The sequence below is a fragment of the Cupressus sempervirens genome, chromosome 3 (assembly GCF_028749045.1).
Source record: "Cupressus sempervirens isolate cs-2001-9-10 chromosome 3, ASM2874904v1, whole genome shotgun sequence".
NCBI classification, from domain to species: domain Eukaryota; kingdom Viridiplantae; phylum Streptophyta; class Pinopsida; order Cupressales; family Cupressaceae; genus Cupressus; species Cupressus sempervirens.
The window spans coordinates 1,001,414,525-1,001,436,247 of NC_143120.1; the positions used below are offsets into that span (position 1 = coordinate 1,001,414,525).

At 38.0% G+C, this 21,723-nt stretch overlaps 1 protein-coding gene across 1 annotated transcript in view; it reads left to right on the forward strand.

Annotated features, from left to right (window-relative positions):
- The window catches only part of EMB3012 (embryo defective 3012), a 278,503-nt gene that overhangs the window by 86,156 nt on the left and 170,624 nt on the right, over positions 1-21,723 (forward strand). The window contains exons 9-12 of the mRNA XM_089822791.1: positions 5,325-5,436; positions 5,559-6,196; positions 6,363-6,486; positions 6,633-6,916. Of these exons, the coding sequence (XP_089678917.1) occupies positions 5,325-5,436; positions 5,559-6,196; positions 6,363-6,486; positions 6,633-6,916 (1,158 nt within the window). The remainder of the gene's footprint in view (positions 1-5,324; positions 5,437-5,558; positions 6,197-6,362; positions 6,487-6,632; positions 6,917-21,723) is intronic.

A 21,723-nucleotide genomic window follows, 5' to 3' on the forward strand; every position in this document is an offset into this window, starting at 1 on the left:
TAAGTTGAGATCTACCAGATCACAGGATAAAATACGGAGAATGATTAAATTCTTCCTATATCCAAGTTGTGACTCAAAGGCATATAAATGTCTTCATCACAATGTGATCTTGAACTCATCTAGATCTGATAGTAGATCTCTATTGTTCATTACATTGTCTTAGAGATTGTCATCTCTCATAAAGTCTTTTATACAAGTGTTCATTATCTCAGAGATCGTCACCTCTTAGATAATGAATACAAATTGTGAATCCCATAACAATCAATAGCCTGACAATAATAATTTTAATTCAAAATTATTTCATTAATAATTAAATAATACAAATGTGTTATAATTCAACCATACCAATTGTTTTTCTAAATTGATCTATCTTCACTCGATAGAGAGGTGTGGTAAGAATATTTGTTCTCTGATCTAGCAGTGCAAATGTATTCAAATTTTACAGTTTTCTTGTCTACCATATCTCTTACATAATGGTAAGGAATTTCAATATGCTTGGACTTGTCATGAAAAACTGGATTCACAGAAAGCTTGATGGAACTCTGATTATCACAGTGAATAATAGTAGGATTCATGGGTTGACCAAATAATCCCACAAGTAATTTTATAAGCCAAATTGCTTCCCGAGAGGCCATTGCTACTGCAATGTATTCAACTTCTGTGGAACCCTGTGCTACTGATGCTTGCTTTCTGCATATCCATGATATCATTGCTGAGCCTAAACTGAAAGAACAACCTGAAGTGCTTTTCCTATCAGTAACACTTCTAGACCAATCTGAGTCTGTGAACCTATGTAAGTCGAACTCAACTTTCTAATACTTGAGCCCAAGGTTAAGAGTGCATTGTATCTCATGATGTGTTTGACTACAATGAGGTGAATCTCCTTTTGCTCAAACATAAATTGACTTAAGACATTAACAACATAGCAAATATTGGGTCTTGTATTACGAAGTACATAAGAGACCCAATCATCTGTTTGGAAAGAGTAGAATCTGTAGAAAGTGATTTCGCTACTGCTTCCTTAAGTTTGTGTAGATTGGTCTCTATTGGAGAAGACATAGGTCTGCAGTTCCACATTCCAAATCTCTTCAAGATGTCTAATGTATACTTTCCTTGATTAAGTATGATGCTGTCAGAGTTTTGCCACACTTTTAGTTCTAAGAAGTAATGAAGGAGTCCTAAATCTTCCATATCAAATTCTTTGATTAGATCTTTCTTGCATTGATCTATAAGATGATCATCACCTGTTATTAGTAAATCATCAACATATAGTATCAAATTTATTATATCATCTTTATTCCTTTTATAATAGAGATTTGGACCAACTTCATTCTTAGAGAAACCTAAACTGGTGAGATATGCATCGATTCTCTCGTACCATGCCCTGGGAGCTTGTTTAAGCCCATAGAGAGCTTTCTTGAGTTTGCAAACAAAGATTTTAGGATTATGAGTTTCAAATCCTTCAGGTTGTTCCAAATATACCTCTTTTGTAATCTCTCCATTGAAAAATGTTGTTTTCACATCAATCTGATGTACTTTCCATCTCTTTGATGTTGCAATAGCTAGGATTGCTCTTACAGAGGTGTATCTGGCAACTAGAGCAAAGGTTTCTTCAGAATCAATTCCCTCCTCCTGAGAGAAACCTCTGGCTTCGAATCTGGCTTTATATTTTTCAATGCTACCATTAGTAGCATGCTTTCTTTTAAATATCCACTTAGAAGCAACAACAAATTTTCCTTCAAGCCTTGGAACAATTTCCCAAACATCATTCTTAATAATGGATTGGCATTCTTCTATCATAGCATCCTTCCAAGCTGTATGTTTAATAGCATCTAAAACATTGTTTGGTTCTGATTTAGATAAATCACTCATGTTTGCTGCATAGCTAAAAAATCTTTTGGGTCTTTTGCTTTCTCTGAAGGTTCCAGATGGTGCAATAAAGTCTTGTGCTTCCTCTACAGTCTTAATAGCCCAAAGTGGTCTTTTCTTAGGATTTTGAGTTTCCTCAAGATTAAGATTTTGAATTTCATCTTCAATTTCTTCAATGTTCTCCCTTTGAAACTTTAATTCATGATTTTCTTTAGAACTAGGTATATGTGTAGGATCTTCAGAACTTAGGGCTCTTTTGAATGCTAAATCTTCTTCAAATGTTACTTCTGTACTAAGTTCAATGTTTTTCTAACCATGTATGTAAACTTTGTATGCTTTAGATGTTTTACTATACTCGACAAAAATACCTATCCTATCGAAGGGTTCTAGCTTAGTTCTCTTTTCTTTTGGAACATGTATTTATATGAGGCACCCAAATATTATAAGATGACTTATATTTGGTTTAACCTTAGTGAAGACTTCTTCAGGAGTTTTATCTCTAAGGTAGGAGTGAGGACTTCTATTCTGAATATAGACAACAGTACAAGAGGCTTCTGCCCAAAGATAATACTCTAAATTGTGATCAAGTATCATAGCTCTTGTTGCTTCTATAATTGTTCCATTCTTCCTTTCTGCTACCCCATTTTGCCGTGGGTTATAAGGAACAATATAATGCCTCTTAATTCCTACTTCTTTACAAAAATCTTTAGACAAATCTGAAGTGTATTCCGCTCCATTGTCAAACTTAAAAGTTTTAATATTTTAGCCTGATAGGTTTTCAGTTAAGAATTTGAGTTCTTTGAAACTCTTAATGATTTCTTTTGATTCTTTATATTTTAAGAAGTAAATCCATGGTTTCCTAAAGAAATCATCTATAAAAAGTATAGAGTACTAGAATCTTCGAATGGAAGGAACAAACATAGGTCCACATAAATCTGGGTGTACTAATTCTAGAACATTGTTAGTTTTTCTAGTGCTATCTTGAAATGGATTTTTGGTGTATTTACCTAAAGTGCATCCTTTGCATATGCTCGAACGATCTTTTTTCAACTTAGGTAAACCAGTAACCACCTTCTCCATAGTAGATAAGGTTTTGAAATTTAGATGTCCTAACCTTTTGTGCCATATTTCGTTTACATCAGTAGTTTCATGAATTAAATCTTGAATAGGTTGACTAGGTTCTGTATTTAATTCATACAGATATCCCTTTCTTTTACCAATTAACTTTGATTTTTTAAATGAAGAGTTCTTAGACCAAGTCATTACTTTACCGTCCATGAATGCAACTTTGTGTCCATCATCTTCAAGTGTTGTAACAAAGATTAGATTCCTCTTGATTTCTGGTACATAGAGTACTCTTGTGAGATGAAGAGAAATTCCTGATTTTAGTTTCAAAGCGTGGTTCCCAATTCCTTTGATAGGATGAGTGTGATTATCACCTGTGGTAACTTCTTCATAAACTGCTTCTGATAATGAGTCTAGCACTTCTTTGTATCCTTTAATATGTCAAGATGATCCACCATCAGTTACCCAACCTTTGCTTGATAATTCAATTGATAGTGCTGAATACAATACACGCTTCTTAGGATTATAATTTTCATCTTTCTTAGTAACGTTTGTACAATTTATTTGCTGTTTTGAATTTTCAGGGCAATTAGATTTATAGTGTCCAAATTTTTCACATTTGAAGCATTTTATTTTAGATAGATCTTTCTTAGGTTTGTCATTTCTTTGACTACCCTTGTTCTTCTTGAAATGGTTCTTCTTACCTTTATAGGAATTTGTGACGAGAACATGAAGTTCTTCATTCCCAGTTCTCATTTTTCCTCCTTTCTTGAGTATCCTAGAATCTTCTTGAAGGCAATCTCCTTTTAGTCTATTGAAGTTTGGAAGTTTGTCTCTAGCACTTACTCCCTGTGAGAATATTTCCCATGAATCTGGTAATCCATCTATTGCCATTAATGTTAATTCTTCATTATCAATTATGTACCCAATGCTTGTAAGTTCATCTCTTAGACTAGCCACCCTTAGGAATGATGAATTCATAAATTCTCCCTTCCTTATTTTTATATGATTTAGTTGCCTTTTTAGTGCCAGGGTTCTAGTCTTATTATTCTCATATTTACGATGGAAGGCACTGCCTTATATATAGGCAAAGGAGTGAGAGAAAAGAGGAGAAAAAGGTGGGAGAAACTCAACTACCTTGACTAAGTCAAGCACGAAAGAGGACTTATTCAATTACAGGGCTTAAAGCATGTGTAATTCAATTGCATGCAAGTCAATTACAAGCAACATGTCTTTTGAACTACAAACTGAAAGCTGAAAATGCTCTTAAGCAAAATGAAGAAAATGCTGAAGCTGCTGAATCAATTGTATAGTTTATCAGCAAAGGCTTTGCTCATGGCTATAGTTTTCTTTTGTTGCATTGAATGACCAAGAATGGCTGGTGGGCATTGGAAACAAAGTTGATTTGTATGGCAGCTTTAATGCCAAAGTCAGGATCAATAATGAACAAAACCTTCTCCTAAGCTGTGGTGCCTAGCTTACCATCATCACAAACACTAACAATGACAACTATTGACATTAGTGTTTGACATGCTGGGAGTGAATTTGTTTCTAAGCCGATGCTTCCTTCACCCTTTTACTCTGGAGTCATTCTTTTTGTTAGTTTAGGGGCTCCCCTTGTGGTTGAAGAGTTAATCCTCCTCAGTTATTATTGTAATGGCATGATGGAAAATGGGAAGGACTGCTAAACAATATTCAAGTAATATGACAGAGTGCACTTGGCTGTACAGTCAATTTCTGAAAATCAAGGCGAGAGCTTTCTCACAGTTTTCCTAATTCATATTGTTGTTTATACTTGAAGATGGGCATGCTTAGAGTTGAGCAATTTTTCACTGCAAGTGCTGAGATGTTTTTATCTATTTTTTTCTGTGTATATAATAATTTTATCTTTTGAATACATGATTGGGTATGCTTAGAGTTTGAGCACTTTTTCACTACAATCTGCGGAGATGTTTTTATCTTTTTGTTTTTATCTGTGTATATAATAATTTTATCTTTTGAATATATGGTTGTTTTCTATGGTGCAATTTTTGTTGGTTCTGAAGTAGAATATTTTGATTTTATTCCTGCTGATGCAGAATCATATGTTTAGTTTCAAGTAGGCAGTTCAGTTTTGTCAGAAACTCCAAAACAAATGTCCTTTTTCTTTAAAAGTTCCAATGAATGTTTTCCACAAGAGAAAAATATGGAATTTGTTCAAATCTACATTTTTCAAATCATCAAACCCCGATATGGAATTTTCATGGAATGCTCTAGTTTTTAATTATTCATTCCGAAGATTTTGTTTATAGCCGATCAGTTTGCTGTCTCAACTGCTAGCTATAACAGATTGAAGGTAATTCTCTGTATGATATGAATACATTTAAGAATTTCTCTACCTTTTGTCATAGGTGCTGGTTGAAGTTTCAGTTCCATCTTCTATGTCAATGTTTGGAGGTCTGCCAGTGGAGGTTCCGATTGGTTCTCATCTTCCTGCTGCTGTGACTTTGAAAAATGCCTTCGGTAACTAAGATTCTTTTGTTATGTTTTTAGCATATTCAACTACAGATTTTGCAGAATAATTCTTAAAAGCTAGCAAGTGACCTGATATTTGTACTTTAATTGTTGACATGTTGTTTTCCCAGGCCATTTCTATTCAAGGTGTGATGTGTTTAACAACTTTGTCATGTGGCAAGTTTTTGGAGTAGTGAATACTTTTGATATTCTTAACAGAACAAGTCAACAGAGCTTCTTAAATGTAATGGATGTCATTGGTGGAATGAAAATGGAAAGCTATCAAGCTTCTGATGGCCCTTTGTGTGCCTGGACATTATTACATGCTTCTCAGGCAGGCAAAGCTATTGTGCATGCATCTATTTTGGGTATTGACAAAGAATTACTTGATGATTCTGATGCTTTAGCAACCTTGAAGGCATCATGGACTATTGCTGCCTATGCTAAACTGGTTGTGCAGCAGGCAGGGGATGGGAACGCATTTGGGGGTTATAAATTTGATGAAGACATTTTAGAACATCCACTTACTGAAGCTCAGGGTGCAGATCATGCATGTTTGCATGACCTACTTCTTGTTCCTGGTAGTGGGATGAATATATTACTGCGTGGAGGGCCGGAACATTGGCAACAGGGAGTAGATTTTTTTGATTCATATGATGCAGAAGCTTCGGATGAAAAATTCCCTGCAAAAGAGAGTGGAATTATTACTAAGAGAAGTGATGGTGGAGGGCGAATGTACTGGGTTTTATGCACTTCACTGGGGAACTTTGTATGTTGTATAACGTAGCCTTAGTTTAATTTCATTTTTGATTATTATCCTCAACTTTATTAATTGCAGACTTTTAGTTTATTGGCTTTGCTATTATTGAAAAAGTCATGGGACAAACATTAACATCCTACCTGATCATTTGTTCTTTGCTTGTTTTCTTTGACAGACTCTGATTTTTAAACGTGGTAATTTAGTTGGGGATAATCACCCATTGCCAGCTTTGGCAGAAGTTGAATTGTTTCTTGTGTGTAGCTACCCTTCTTCAATAAGCATGATTGCCGATGAACCTGGTTAGTATCAAAGCACTTTATCTCATTAAGATCATTTTATGACTAGTTGTTTCTTTAGATTTGACACTTTCTTGAGTTAGCATATGGAAGATCCTGCACCTTGAGTGTTGCAACATGGTTGATTAAGTAATTTTGTTTCTGTCTAGAAAATACGCTGGCTATCATAGAAGCTGCATCCCAGGCTAATCGTGTTGCTGGACATATACATGCAACTCCAGTCATTGTGACAAATGGTCGCACAATTCGTGTTGCTGCAGTTGGCATTCATCAATCTGGAAGGCCATTTGCAAATTCATCATCATTAGTCCTGAACTGGGTTTTGACTGGTTGTGAGGATCTGGCTTACTGGGTATCTATCAAGAATGGTGTTGAAAAGTTGGAATCAGGTTCCTGGGAAAGATTCCTTGCTCTACGTACTGAATCAGGACAAGTATGTACAGTAATTTTTTTGGGTACTGCGTTAACGTTTTGAATGCGATATTCAAACAGAAATCGTGTTTATATCTATTCCTTTCAATTTTTGTGATCAAGTTAACTTGCTCTAGATGAATGAGATAGCTGTTTACTTCCAAGAATAAAGAAGCATATTTATTTTTAATGTATATTTACATTAGCATCAATTTAAAATTTGACATAATTCTAAACACTGGAGAGGAGGCAGAAATTTTGTTCAGGTTTACACTAAGCACTTCCTTGATACATTTTTCAATGGATGTGTTTTAGTTTGATTGAACAATCTCATTTGATTTAATTACACATTCTTTTGTCTAATAAACAATACCAGAATTTAGTAAAGGGTTCAGATAGTTATTTTTCCATTAATCTTGTTTCATATTAATCGTGGTAAACAATAACATGAATTTCTGAGTGGTTGTGGATTCCACTGTAATGACCCTCTCTATAAAGGCCACAGAAACCCTCAAACTGAACTTAGGAATTTTGTCAAACACTTGGCGTGTAACAGTAACAATATTCAGAATATGGCAATTTCAGATTTGATACTTTCAGAATATAATCGCAGAATTACAATATATATAAAGCCATTGAACTATATTTCAATTACAATGCAATAAATTCTGAAATTATTTTATTACCAATTCTGGACTGATTATTACAATGACTGTATGACAGCAAATTTACCCAAAAATTGACATATATTTCAAAATTCAAGAACCTGGTTTTAAGAACTATGGAAGAACACCACGTTTTGCTGCAAATCGTTGATGAAGACCTCCAACCGCACCCCCAAACTGTCCTTAATTTGCAGTTGCTGCCCAAACTAGCAGGGCCGTACCAGGCCGTACCTGTACGGCTGCTGAATAAAAATAATATTAGGGTTTTGGGACCCCCAAATGCAAGGAAAATGGGCGCCTAGGGTTAGGTAGTAACCCTGTAAAACCATAAAAAATAACTTCAAGGGGTTGAGGAGATATGAGCAATTATGTGGTTCCGAACCCTGCTTTGCCAATTCTGAAAATGCACTTATTCTGTTTTCAAACTCTTGTCAAATGCTTCTCCAATGATAGGGCAAATCTGAAATCCTTATTCCAACCAAAAACAAACCCTAACAACGAATTTTCAATAAGCTCCAATGAGATGGCTGAATACCAACTCCAATTATGCAACAATTCAGGTGATATTTCACACCCTCAAAGTCGCCAATCCAAGGGAGTGATTCGTTCCCAAAGATCGAATAATTTGCAGATCCAAAGTCCACAAATGTCTTCACAATGAAGAAGTAGAAGAGTTCTCCAATCCAAGCATGTCCAAATGAGAGGCCCAGCCCTCTATTTATTCACTTTTCTAAGAAGTTGCTAGAACTTCTAGAAACATCCTTTATAAATTCTCATTATAATGCACCTTTTTATAATAAAGTAATTTAAAAAAATAAAAAGTGCAACTCAAATTAAAATTATAACATGTGGGCCCCAATATCACATAATGATAAAATATAACCTCTTAACACTTCTTCAAGAGCAAGATATGGCTATCTGATCCGCAGAATTGACTCTCTTTCCACACCATTTGCCTACGAGAGTCTGGAATAGGCAAATCCATGATCAATGCCATGTCGAACTAAAGAGGGGACATTACAGTCCGCCCCTCTTGAAATTGCTTGGCCTCAAGCAATCTCAACGCCGGGTGCTGCAAAATAGCCTCCCTCTCCCAAGTAGCATCCTCAACAGGTAAATCTTTCCACTTAACCAAGTATTCTCTGATCACCCTTCTACGAAGCTGCTTTTCTCTGCTCTCCAGGATGGATTCTGGTACTAAAATCAATTTTCCCTCATCATCTAAAGGAGGTAATACTGCAGAAGGCACCACATTCTGACCCAACGCCTTCTTGAGGCGTGACACATGAAACACATTGTGCACTCTGCTGTCTGCGGGAAGCTCCAACTCATAAGCCACTTCACCAACTCGCCTGATAATCCTGAATGGTCCATAATAGCGTGGCTTAAGTTTCTTTGCACCACTCTTCTTAAGAGTAGATTGCCTGTATGGCTGCAACATGAGGTAAACCATATCATCTACCTCAAAACTACGCTCAGTTCTCTTCTGGTCTGCATACTGCTTCTGCTGGTTCTGAGCTCTTGCAATATTGTCTTTGAGGGTAGCAACTATATCCTTACTCTCCTGTAATAATTCTCCTGCACTGGGTACCCTGCGGTCGCTCAACAACAAATCCAAGAAACTAGGTGCTTCATAACCGTAAAGTGCCATGAAGGGTGTCATCTATATAGTCATATGATATGTAGTATTGTAACAATACTCGCAGAGATATATCCATCTGACCCAAGCTCGCTGCTGAGCTGCCACATAATTCCTTAAATACCCTTCCACCCATTTGTTCACAATTTCTGTCTGACCATCGGTTTGTGGGTGATAGCTAGTGCTGGGTGTAAGCTCCGTGCCACATAACCGGAATACCTCCTGCCAAAAGTGACTCATGAAACGGCTATCCCTATCACTCACAATGTTCTGAGGCACGCCGTGCAATCTGAATACCTCCCGAAAGAAAACCTCTGCCACCTGAGCTGCTGAGTGTGTAGTGATGATAGGAAAGAAATGAGCATATTTCGTTAATCTATCTACCACCACATAAATACAATCTCGTCCTTGTACCTTGGGCAAACCTGTGATAAAATCCATGGAGATGCATTCCCACTTTCTGTCGGGAATCGGAAGTGGCTGTAGGAGCCTTGCCGGATAGCTGTGTTCTTGTTTGTTTTGCTGGCAAACAAGACACTCTCGAACATACTGCAAAACATCAGCTTTCAACCCCTTCCAAGTGAACCGCTCTCGAACTGACTTGTAAGTCTTGAAGTACCCGGGATGGCCTGCTGTCGGTGAGTCGTGAAGTGCTCTCATAATCAGTTGCTTAACCTTCGATCCTGGGACTAGGTAAATCCTGTTCTTGTAAATGATCAAATCATCTACAAGTGTGTATCTGGTATCAATCACTGTTCCCTCTACTATATCAGAGGCCCATGTATCCCTGGCATACTCTGCTATAATCAAGTGTCGCCAATCCTCTGATATCTGAACCATAAGAGTGAGGTGTGGCCTTCGAGATAGAGCATCTGCAACAACATTCTGAGTTCCCTTGACATATGAGATGTCAAAATCATATGCCTGCAACTTACTTACCCACTTTTGTTGGCGATCATTCAGGTCCTGCTGTCCCAAGAAATGCCTCAGACTGTTATGATCAGTTTTAATACAAAACTTGCTACCCACAAGATATTGTCTGAATTTGGCCAAAGCATGCATGATGGCCAACATCTCCTTATCATATATACTGAATGAACGCTCAGGGCCTCTGAGCTTCCTGCTCTCATAAGCTATGGGGTGCTTATTTTGCATAAGTACAGCACCTACTCCCTCTCCAGATGCATCACATTGAAGCTCAAATGGCTTCGTGAAATCAGGTAATGCTAGAACTGGGCACGTAGTCATTATCTCCTTAAATCTCATAAAACAGTCCTGTGCCTTCTGAGTCCACACAAATTCCCCTTTTTTCAGTAAATCTGTCATGGGAGCTGCATGTCTTGAGTAGCCACTGACAAACCTGCGATAAAAACCACATAAACCAAGGAACCCCCTCAACTGTGTAAGGTTCTCTGGTGGAGGCCAATCAACAATAGCGCGAATCTTTTCAGGATCCATCCGCACTCCCTCTGCACTAATGATGTGTCCTAAATATAACAGCTCGGTCATCCCTAAGTCACATTTGGACTCCTTTGCATACAAGGACTCCTTCTGTAGAATGCTCAACATCGTCTCCAAATGCTCTAGATGCTCCTGCCATGATCGGCTATAGATCAAAATGTCATCAAAAAACACCAGCACGAATTTCCTCAACTGATGGTGGAAAACTCTGTTCATAGTGGACTGGAAAGTGGCAGGTGCATTGGTCAGGCCGAAAGGCATGACTACAAACTCAAAGTGCCCACAATGACATCTGAAAGCAGTTTTCTCAATATCCTGTTCACGGACTCTGATCTGGTGATATCCTGATCTCAAATCAATTTTCGTGAAATAACAGGCCCCATGCAATTCATCTATCAACTCATCAATGCGAGGAATAGGATACCTGTTCTTGATGGTTCTCTTATTTAATGCCCTGTAATCAATACACATCCGAAGCGTTCCATCCTTCTTTTTCACCAAAACAACAGAAGATGCAAAAGGTGACTTTCTGGGTCGGATGTCCCATAGCTAGCAACTCCTCAATGGTCCTTTCGATCTCATCCTTGAGTCGCTTTGGATGTCGATATGGTGTGATCATGATAGGTTTAGCACCTTCCTCCAACTCAATAATATGCTCAATGCCTCTGTCCGGTGGCCTGCCTGGTGGAATCTCACTGAATACCTTTTCGTACTTAATCCTCAACTTCTGAATATTAGGATGATATTCCGCCTTATGTTGCTCCTCCTGTGTAGGTATCAAAGTACAAAATGCTGCCCACTCTATATCATTATGCCTAGTTAATCTCTCCAGCCGCCTAAATGAGATAGTCCTGATGTCTCCATTACGGATAGCCTTTAGCACATGAATCTTACCATTCATTTCGAATTGTATCTCCATATCCTCTAATCTCAGGGTAACCACCTTCAATGAATGTAGCCACTGCATCCCAAGTACTATGTCCATGTCACCCATGTTGACCACATGATAGTCCGCCTTAAACTCATAGTTGTTCAAGCGCAAAGGTAAGTCTCGTACCATCCTGTCACAACGAAGAGTGTATCCATCAGCTACCTTGACTCTTAGTCCTTCGAACTCCTCAGTAATGAGTCCACGCTTCTCTACGAATCGTGCATCAATGAAATTATGCGTGGCACCTGTGTCCAACAATGTAATAACCTTCTGTCCAGCCAAGACTCCCCGAAGTCTGAAAGATCCCTCTCTCTGGATACTAGACAGTCGTGCTTCCTGTAAATGTAGCTCTGTTTCCTGCCTTTGCCCTGCACTGTCTATCTCCTGCTCTCCCTCTGCTTCATCAGGATCCTCATCATGATGTTCTGAACCATCTGAATCTGAGCCTTCGTAATAAGCCCACATTGCCCGGTTGGCCTTCCCTTTTGGCCTCATAGGACAGTCATGGCCGTACTCATACGGGCCTTTGCAATAGAAGCATAGCTTCTTCCTACGCAAGTCATTAAGTGTCTCCTTGTCCAGCCTCTTACTTTCTTCCTTAGGTAGCTGTGCCTCTCTATAAAAGGGTTTCCTGTCCTTATCTTTTCCTGAAGGGAAACTCTTTGCCTGAAATTTATTTTTAGAAGCTGAAGAGGAATCCATGTCACGAGCTTTCTTAATGGCTTCCTGCAAAGTGGGAGGGTTGAGAGCTTTAATCCACCCTCTCAACGGATCAACTAACCCATCCATAAATAAAACCAATAGCCTTCGTTCAGATACATCTGTTACTAACACTGCAAGTTTCTGAAACTCTGAAATGTATGTTTCCAATGATCCCCACTGTTTAAGCTGGGCTAATTCCTTGAAATGGAGTTCTGGATCTTTCTTATCAAAACGTTCAATCAGTCTCTCCGTAAACTCCACATATGAGGTAATGTGTGCATGACCCATAGTGATCATACCATGATGCCACCATTTGTGTGCTAACCCATCCAGGTGAATTGCTGCATACTTAATAGCTTCTTCCTCAGACATAGGATTCAATTGAAAGTATGTGTCAAGCTTTTGAACCCAAGCTCTTGCTGTAGACTTCCCCGAGCCATCATAATATGGTAACTGTAGTTTTCCTACTTTCTTTCGTAGCTCATAGTTCTGAGTCTTGTCTTGTCCACGGGGCATATGCTTCATCCGCACATCCATATACTCTCTAAAGGTGATTGCAGCTGTAAAATCTGGTCCTCCTGCTTCCCAATCTCTTCTCAGCTGATCCTGTATGTCAGTGATCTGGGGTTCTGGTACCGGCTGCTCTGGAGCTCTAGGAAGGAACGTAGGAATTCATAGGCCTCGAACTTACTGTCCGAGCTTGCTGGGGGGCATGACCGAAATTGTTCCCAATTTGTTCGCCTCCATTATGTCTCTCATCCTGATTATTCCCATTCTGATTGTGACCATTCTGATTATTTCCTCCACCTATGTTAGCGTTCAACCCCATTTGTCGAGCCATCATCTGCATCATAAGCTCCATTCTTTGATTCTGTTCTTGTGCTCTTTGTTCGGCTAATCGCTGTCCCTGTGCCAGGGTGTCTAATAACTGTAAAAATCTTTCCTCTTGCGGATCTGGACCGGCATTCCCGCCTCTATCCATATTGTAGTCGTAGTCTTGATCAAAAAATACCTCCCCTGTGTCTGTATGACTGGATTCTATGTCCACCTGGATAGATGAGCTAGACTGTTCGCTCTGCAGGTCTGAAATCCTATCTTGTCTTGCTTTGGTATTGCGGAAATTATAAGGCCTTTGTCGCATGCTCTGATTTTAGTGTTTTGACATTTCGTCAAACACTTTCCCTCCTATCCAGCTGTTCCAAATTCCCTATAAGACCTCCACAGGATGGCAGGACTTATAGCTCTGATACCACTGTAATGACCTTTTCTATAAAGGCCATAGAAACCCTCAAACTGAACTTAGGAATTTTGTCAAACACTTGGCGTGTAACAGTAACAATATTCAGAATATGGCAATTTCAGATTTGATACTTTCAGAATATAATCGCAGAATTACAATATATATAAAGCCATTGAACTATATTTCAATTACAATGCAATAAATTCTGAAATTATTTTATTACCAATTCTGGACTGATTATTACAATGACTGTATGACAGCAAATTTACCCAGAAATTGACATATATTTCAGAATTCAAGAACCTGGTTTGAAGAACTATGGAAGAACACCACGTTTTGGTGCAAATCGTTGATGAAGACCTCCAACCGCACTCCCAAACTGTCCTTAATTTGCAGCTGCTGCCCAAACTAGCAGGGCCGTACCAGGCCGTACCTGTACGGCTGCTGAATAAAAATAATATTAGGGTTTTGGGACCCCCAAATGCAAGGAAAATGGGCGCCTAGGGTTAGGTAGTAACCCTGTAAAACCATAAAAAATAACTCCAAGGGGTTGAGGAGATATGAGCAATTATGTGGTTCCGAACCCTGCTTTGCCAATTCTGAAAATGCACTTATTCTGTCTTCAAACTCTTGTCAAATGCTTCTCCAATGATAGGGCAAATCTGAAATCCTTATTCCAACCAAAAACAAACCCTAACAACGAATTTTCAATAAGCTCCAATGAGATGGCTGAATACCAACTCCAATTATGCAACAATTCAGGTGATATTTCACACCCTCAAAGTCGCCAATCCAAGGGAGTGATTTGTTCCCAAAGATCGAATAATTTGCAGATCCAAAGTCCACAAATGTCTTCACAATGAAGAAGTAGAAGAGTTCTCCAATCCAAGCATGTCCAAATGAGAGGCCCAGCCCTCTATTTATTCACTTTTCTAAGAAGTTGCTAGAACTTCTAGAAACATCCTTTATAAATTCTCATTATAATGCACCTTTTTATAATAAAGTAATTTAAAAAAATAAAAAGTGCAACTCAAATTAAAATTATAACATGTGGGCCCCAATATCACATAATGATAAAATATAACCTCTTAACACTTCTTCAAGAGCAAGATATGGCTATCTGATCCGCAGAATTGACTCTCTTTCCACACCATTTGCCTACGAGAGTCTGGAATAGGCAAATCCATGATCAATGCCATGTCGAACTAAAGAGGGGACATTACATCCACATTGACATTTTATAAGAAATGCATCAGCGAAACCCTTGCATTTGGAACCACTGCACCAAAGCTAACCACTAGCATTAAGAGACTAGGAAACGTGCAACATAATTAATAGCCGTACTCAAGTTACTTGGCATTGGAAGCATTAACCTTGTTATTGGGAACTTCTCAAAAGTAAGGACATGTTCAAATTAGGTTTTCAAATATCTCTATAGCATTCTTTAGGAGGTCTGTGACAGGATCTATTCTGATCCTAGTAACTACAGAAATATCATGACCTTCCCAAAGCTGTATGCTACGACCCTTAGTAGCCTTCTTTCTAGAGAGCTTGATCAGTCCAAGGCCAGGCCCAAAGGGTAGGTGGCTTTCAGACAGGATTATCACACTAGGGACCAAATTTTGACTCTCCACACTATCATCGAGGAGGCTTGCTCATGCTCCTCAAAGGTCTATTGCTGATTCGTGGACTTCTACAAAGCCTTCAACAAGTTCCCATGTCGGGCAGTTTTCCAGAGACTTCTGGTCATTGGCATTTTTGACATTCTCATCACTGCCATCATGAGACTCTACAATTTGGTTGTTGGTTGTATCAGGACTCCCACTGCCTTCTCTAGCGTCATTAGTAGCACCATTGGGGTGAAGCAGGTTATTGAGCCCTAATGTTAGGGTCTCAATTGGTATGATGACAGTAAGATGGCTACAACTCATATGTTGGAAATCACATCCAAGTTTCTCACATTAAAAGCAATATAAGGCAAAAGGCACCATTGCAGATAACAAGCATAACATGAAGATATAGCCCTTGAATTCAGCACAACCCAATGTAAAGAAAAATTCGATGTTTCATAGTAGCAACTGTTGAAATGATTGTGACAGAGGATAAACATCCAGCAATGTATTCTAGGGCAACACACCTTGACGACGTTGGGTATATTTGAAGTCCAATACACCTGCAACAATACCAATCATACCCTACTATGTATAGCACATCTTCTTCTGTGTGAGTAAGCGGCTACTATGATTCATCCTTCACAGCACTGCAGAGAATCGATAAACAATAAGCAATGATGATATCTGAACAAAGATAAGTTTGGGATTACACTGATGAATATACAGGTACACACAGAGGGTAAAGGACGTAAAGGACTATTTATACAAAGCAATCAGAAGCAAAGGGAAATCCTTGGGAGTTATAGTCAGCGGAGTCCATCACCATCAACTATTGTTCAGCAGGATAACACAGATACTGATCAGAATACACAACACTAGAGTTGAGCTCATCAAACAGACTTTGGATGGTTGCATAGGAAGATTGGAGGAAACCTGTTGAAGACTTTGGTGTTTTGAGTCTCAGAAAAAGCGATTCCATGGACCAAGTAATACTTACACTTTAAAGAGAGACGGATATATCCCTTAAAATACTCATAACGAAATCCAAGCATTGTGAATAAGTTCGTCATATTCTAGAACACAATGATTTTATATGTTGTAGTTCAAAGTCACTTTGAGAAAAACCCATGCATTAATTTCTCGAAAATTACAGACTATGAATCTAGCGAGTCTGCACTTGAGTTGCTGTCGTGCCCATGTCAATAATCCTTTCTCACATTTAAGGTGATTGGTCTGACTGTGAGCAACAAAGGAGTAAGAGATAGTCGGCCTAGTGTTATGGATGCCTGAACAATGATATCGAAAGACTATGAACCTAGCGAGTCTGCACTTGAGTTGCTGTTGTGCCCATGTCAATAATCCTTTCTCACATTTAAGGTGATTGGTCTGGCTGTGAGCAACAAAGGTCTAATAGATAGTCGGCTTGGTATTATGGATGCTTGAACAATGATATCGAATATGGTAACAAAGACCACAATATCATATGTCATTGGGGGGTTTGAGTTAGGTACTCCATGTCATATGGTATGGAGGTGCAATTTCAAATAATAAGCTTCAGAAGTGGCCATACAAAGTAATATGCAAATATGGTGAAAATCATCAGTGAAATTTGCGTAACTTGGAGAGAGTCTTTTAGAAACCATGCCACCTATATAGCCTCTAAGTTCGATGATTCCTGAAGTTCTTGAGATCCACTGCAAAGGAAGCACAAATTGTGAAGCTCAAGAATGATGGGGAAGTATTAAAGTTTCTTATGCGAAATATTCGACAACCATTCCCATTTATCATGTCTCATGCTCGGATATTATTATGGAATAAATGACATGAATCAATTTTGACCAAAACTATTTATATTTATGCTAACTAATTTGCTTTATGGTGACTAGTTACTTATTTTGAGGGGTCGTGTTGGTTTGTAGGAGTTTCCCATCTCTCCATAGACTTATAAATAAATAAAAAGAAAAAAAGAAATAACAAGACATATATATAGAGAAGATATTTAAAGAGATATATTCAGGCCTTATAAGTAGATATTAAAGAAATGGAGGAATAAAATATTATTTGTAATTTGGATATGTTGATTATTTTAAATAATTAAAGATCATTTGCACTCATTTTATAAATTTAATGCAAGAGGCCTGCTTTGCTTATTCATCTTGAAAATTGAAGTTTAGATATTTTGTATAGATTTGTAACCTGTGATTATTGATTTTAAATCAATTGCTGCTAACTGTGAATAAGTTTGATTTTAATACTGATGAAGGGTGTTCCCCTTAATACCATAAACCATAGCAGAAACAAAGAAACAACAGCAAATGCGAGAACAAAAATATGGACTTATTATTTGCGCTGCAAATGCGGAATTACATAATTCACAAGTACAATATGCTAACCCACATGGGTGCCTTCATTATAGTGATTCGCAACACAAGTTGCGAACTATCACGAAGAGTTGTCCTAGACAATGTTCAGGCTTTTCTTAAATAGGCAATTTTATGTTGCCCGGGAAGGTTCTAGATGCTCAAACTTAATACCTAGGGCCAACAGACCTTGACAATACATATAGAGTTGGCTAAATACATTTATGATAAATTATTTTAGAAATTTCAGTAGGCCAACTTTTGAAGGCCATAACTCAAACTGTTGCTCTGATTGGCTATTATAACCACTTTTTGGAAACGCCAGTTCTTGATCTATAGGCTCAGAACCGTGGAAGCGCCCTTTCATTGAGTTTTTGGACCTCATCCAATGATGAGCCTGAAGATTTTTTTGTAAATTTTTCCGCCGAAAATTGACAATAACATCTTTGATACTTAAACTGGAGCATTGAGATTTTTATGGTAGCTTATAATTCTAAAATGAACCTTTCTCTAGAAAATGAGAACATTCTGAGCTTGTATGACAAACTTACTTAAAATAGCAAGCTCACAGAAATATCAACTCCCCTGTCTACTAATCCTTATTAAAATAGAAAAGTCTGAAATAAAAATATTTTTGGGTGATGCAAGATTGCTCTTACACCCAGGATGCTCCTACATCAGATACATATCTTTGATTATCAAAATTTGCATACAAAATGTTGTGCATAGAAATTTTGTCTAGTTGGTTTTTCCGAAGAAATTAAGTTCAACTCAGTGTAACGAGACTCAGACTTGGCAAGGGTAACTTGACTCGTGACCCGACTCTGACTCCTGACTCGGCTCGGCGATGAATCGGCAGTGACTCGGCAAAGTGAAAAAACTTCAAAATTTTGAGATTTTTTAAAATTTAAAGAACATTCCATGCACCCATTATTGAATAAAGCGTAAAGACACAATAACATCATTAAATAGAAGATAATTTGATCATAATGCACATAATTAAAACTTAAAAGTCAAACATCGATTACATAAGTACAATACTACAAAGGTAAATTGCTAAAAGTAAATACTATATTACTAGTAATTAAAGGTTAAAGTTTAACTTTAAAGTTTAGACATACTTTAAAGTTAAATAGTAGCTGAAGCCTGAAGGAAAGATTATAAAAGTAAAAGTGTAAAGCATAGAATCATATATAAAATGATAAATCCATACAAACCATCAAAATATATATGTATTATGTATTATGAAATCCAACACATCAAGATTCAATAATCATCATCAAATTCAAATGTTCCAAATGCTGATCATATATTAAGTTAAATTGTTAAACAAAAAGTTAAAACAAGACTATAAGTCTACAACTATGGCTCCTAGTCGGAGTCCTCATCATCATCCTCATCCTCAGGCTCATCCTCATCGTCATCCTCATCGTCATCGTCATCGTCATCGTCATCGTCATCCTCATCCCCAACCTCAGGCTCAACCTCAGGCTCAGTATAATCTATAAAATGCCTCTTAGTAAGGCGTCTCAGGTAGGCCCTAGATGTCTTAGTAGCCATAGCATCAGCCTGTGAGGTGCCTCTAGGATCAACTGTACTCTCTGCGTCTGGCTCTGCCAATGTCTGTGAGGTGCCACTAGGAACAACTGGAGCTCTCTGGTCCTCTGCTCCCATAGCCACAGCCTCAACCTAGCCCTCTCAATCTACCTGGTCAAGCCAGTGTAGGTCCTCATCATCAAAGATAGGATCAGTAGCCTCAGTGATCCAATCAGACTCTGGATTAACCTCCTCTAGAGTAATCGGAGAGGTGTCACTATCCAAAATTTCCCTGATCCTAATGCGCAGGTTGTAGTGCACAAATACTAGCCTATTCATTTTCTGCACAGACAACCTGTTACGCCTCTTCGAGTGGATGTGCTCGAACATGCTCCAGTTGCGCTCACATCCAGAATTGCTACTTGGCTGGCTCAAAATGCAGATGGCGATTTGTTGAAGGTTTTTGGTTGAAGGCCCAAACACTTGCCACCATCTATCTAAATTTTCGAAAAAGGAAAACAAAAAAATATTAGTCTCATTTAAAAATTTGAACTTTAAGTTTAAAGCTAAAAATTTAGAAACTAGATTGTATAAGGCTTAAGCTGCAATTTTTACCTGGCTGCAATTTTATACGACCTTCTTTGGAAATTTGACTTGAAAAAATGGGCCCTGATGCATTATTATAGGCATCCATCTCAAGCAATATATTTATGGGATTAGGGGACATCTTCAATATCACTGTGTATAGGCCACTAAGAACCTCCTCATCTGTAATGTCCCCCACTTAGCCAGTTTGGAGGTATGTTGTCGTTAGCCCATTCTTGTATGTCCCGAGGGCTAACTAGGACTTCAAAAGGGATCCTGAGGCTTGGCTTAGTCAAATTTAATTACAGGCCAAATAGAGTTCGTTTGTTGGGTTTTCAGAAAGACTTACTATTTTTAGTAAGCCAATAGGGGGAAGCAGTGCCTTCAATTTTCAGTAACAGGATGAGATGGGTTTTGTTGAGCTCTTTCTAATGAGTTATTATATGTGGGATTTCGAGTTTATTTGGTATATTATTTTAATGTTTGAAGTTACAACGGTAAATTGACTATTTAAATTAAATATTATAATGTTTCATAAAGTCACTTTATAAAAATCAAGAGTCCCCTTTTTGAGTACATACATGGATTTTGTAAAAAGAAAAAAAAGAAGTAATATTAAAAGTCATGTATTATCCCACATTGGCAAGACGGAAGCATGGAGCAAGTGAGGAAGGGATTAAAAAAAAGAAGATAGCTCTAATTTATTCATGCTTGGAAATATCAAAGAAATTGGAAAATTTTCTGGAGATTATGTCTCTATTGTTTGAAGGACGAAATCCCTTCAAGTTGGAAATCTTGACGCCATTGAAAGATATGGTCTTGAGATTCAACATAGTAGCAATCCGAAAAAGAAGATATGAAAAAGCAGTCCGAAAAAGTGGAACCGAAAAAGTAGGCTGAAATAGCGGGTACGAAAAAGCAGCCCGAAAAAGCAGAGCTGAAAAAGCAGGCCGAAAAAGCAGTTCGAAAAAAACAAAGCAGAAGGAGCAGCATTGAAGGAAATTATTACAGCCATCTACAACCAGGTTCTTTTGTTCGTATTGCTTTTTAGGGTGTTATAAGCTTTCAGCTGTAAGTGTGCATTATACCAGCATTATCATTTTGTAATCCATGTAAACGCCAAAGTCTTGGCCATATTTCACGAGCATTGTAATTTTCATTGCAATTAAGAAGATAATAGTTGTTGGTGTCATTTAAGCAATTTAATATCATTATTTATCAGCTAGTTAGTTTGCATACCAACCGTTTGTAAAAATGTCAGCTGGCTGTAGGTGTTCATTTCTCATGCTTAGATCATATATATGCACTGAATATTGTCAAAATTAGTAGCACACTCATGTTAGGTCATTGTGTAGTCCATTGTAGTCTTTTAGCACAAGATTCTCATTGATGCAAATTGAAGAAAAAGTCATTTGAAGCTAGCTGAAATACTATATGAGTCATACGTCCCTTGCATGTGAATTGTTTGATGAAATTCCTTGAGCTTTCATCAGTTTTTTTTGAGGGCAGATTTGAGGAGGGTTATTACAGTGGTATCAGAGCTATAAGTCCTGCCATCTTGTGGAGGTCTTATAGGGAATTTGGAACAGCCAGATAGAGGGGAAAGTGTTTGATGAAATGTCAAAACACTAAAATCAGAGCATTTATGTTTGAGCATGTGACAGGGGCCTTATAATTTTCGCAATACCAGAGCAAGACAAAATAGGATTTCAGACCAGCAGAGCAAACAGTCTAGTTCATCCGTTCAGGTGGACATAGAATCCAGTCATACAGACATAGAGGAGATATTTTTTGATCAAGGCGGCAATATGGGAGACAGGAATGCTTGGGATCCTGGAGAGGAAAGATTCTTACAGTTATTAGGGACCTTGGCACAGGGACAGCGATTAGCAGAACAGAGGGCACAGGAACAAAATCAGAGAATGAAGCTTATGATGCAGATGATGGCTCGTCAAATGGGGTTGAATGCTAACATGGGTGGAGGAAATAATCAGAATGGTAATAATCAAAATGGTAACAATCAGAATGGGAACAATCAGGATGGGACACATAATGGAGGTGAACAAGTTGGAAACAATTTCGGTCATGCACCCCAGC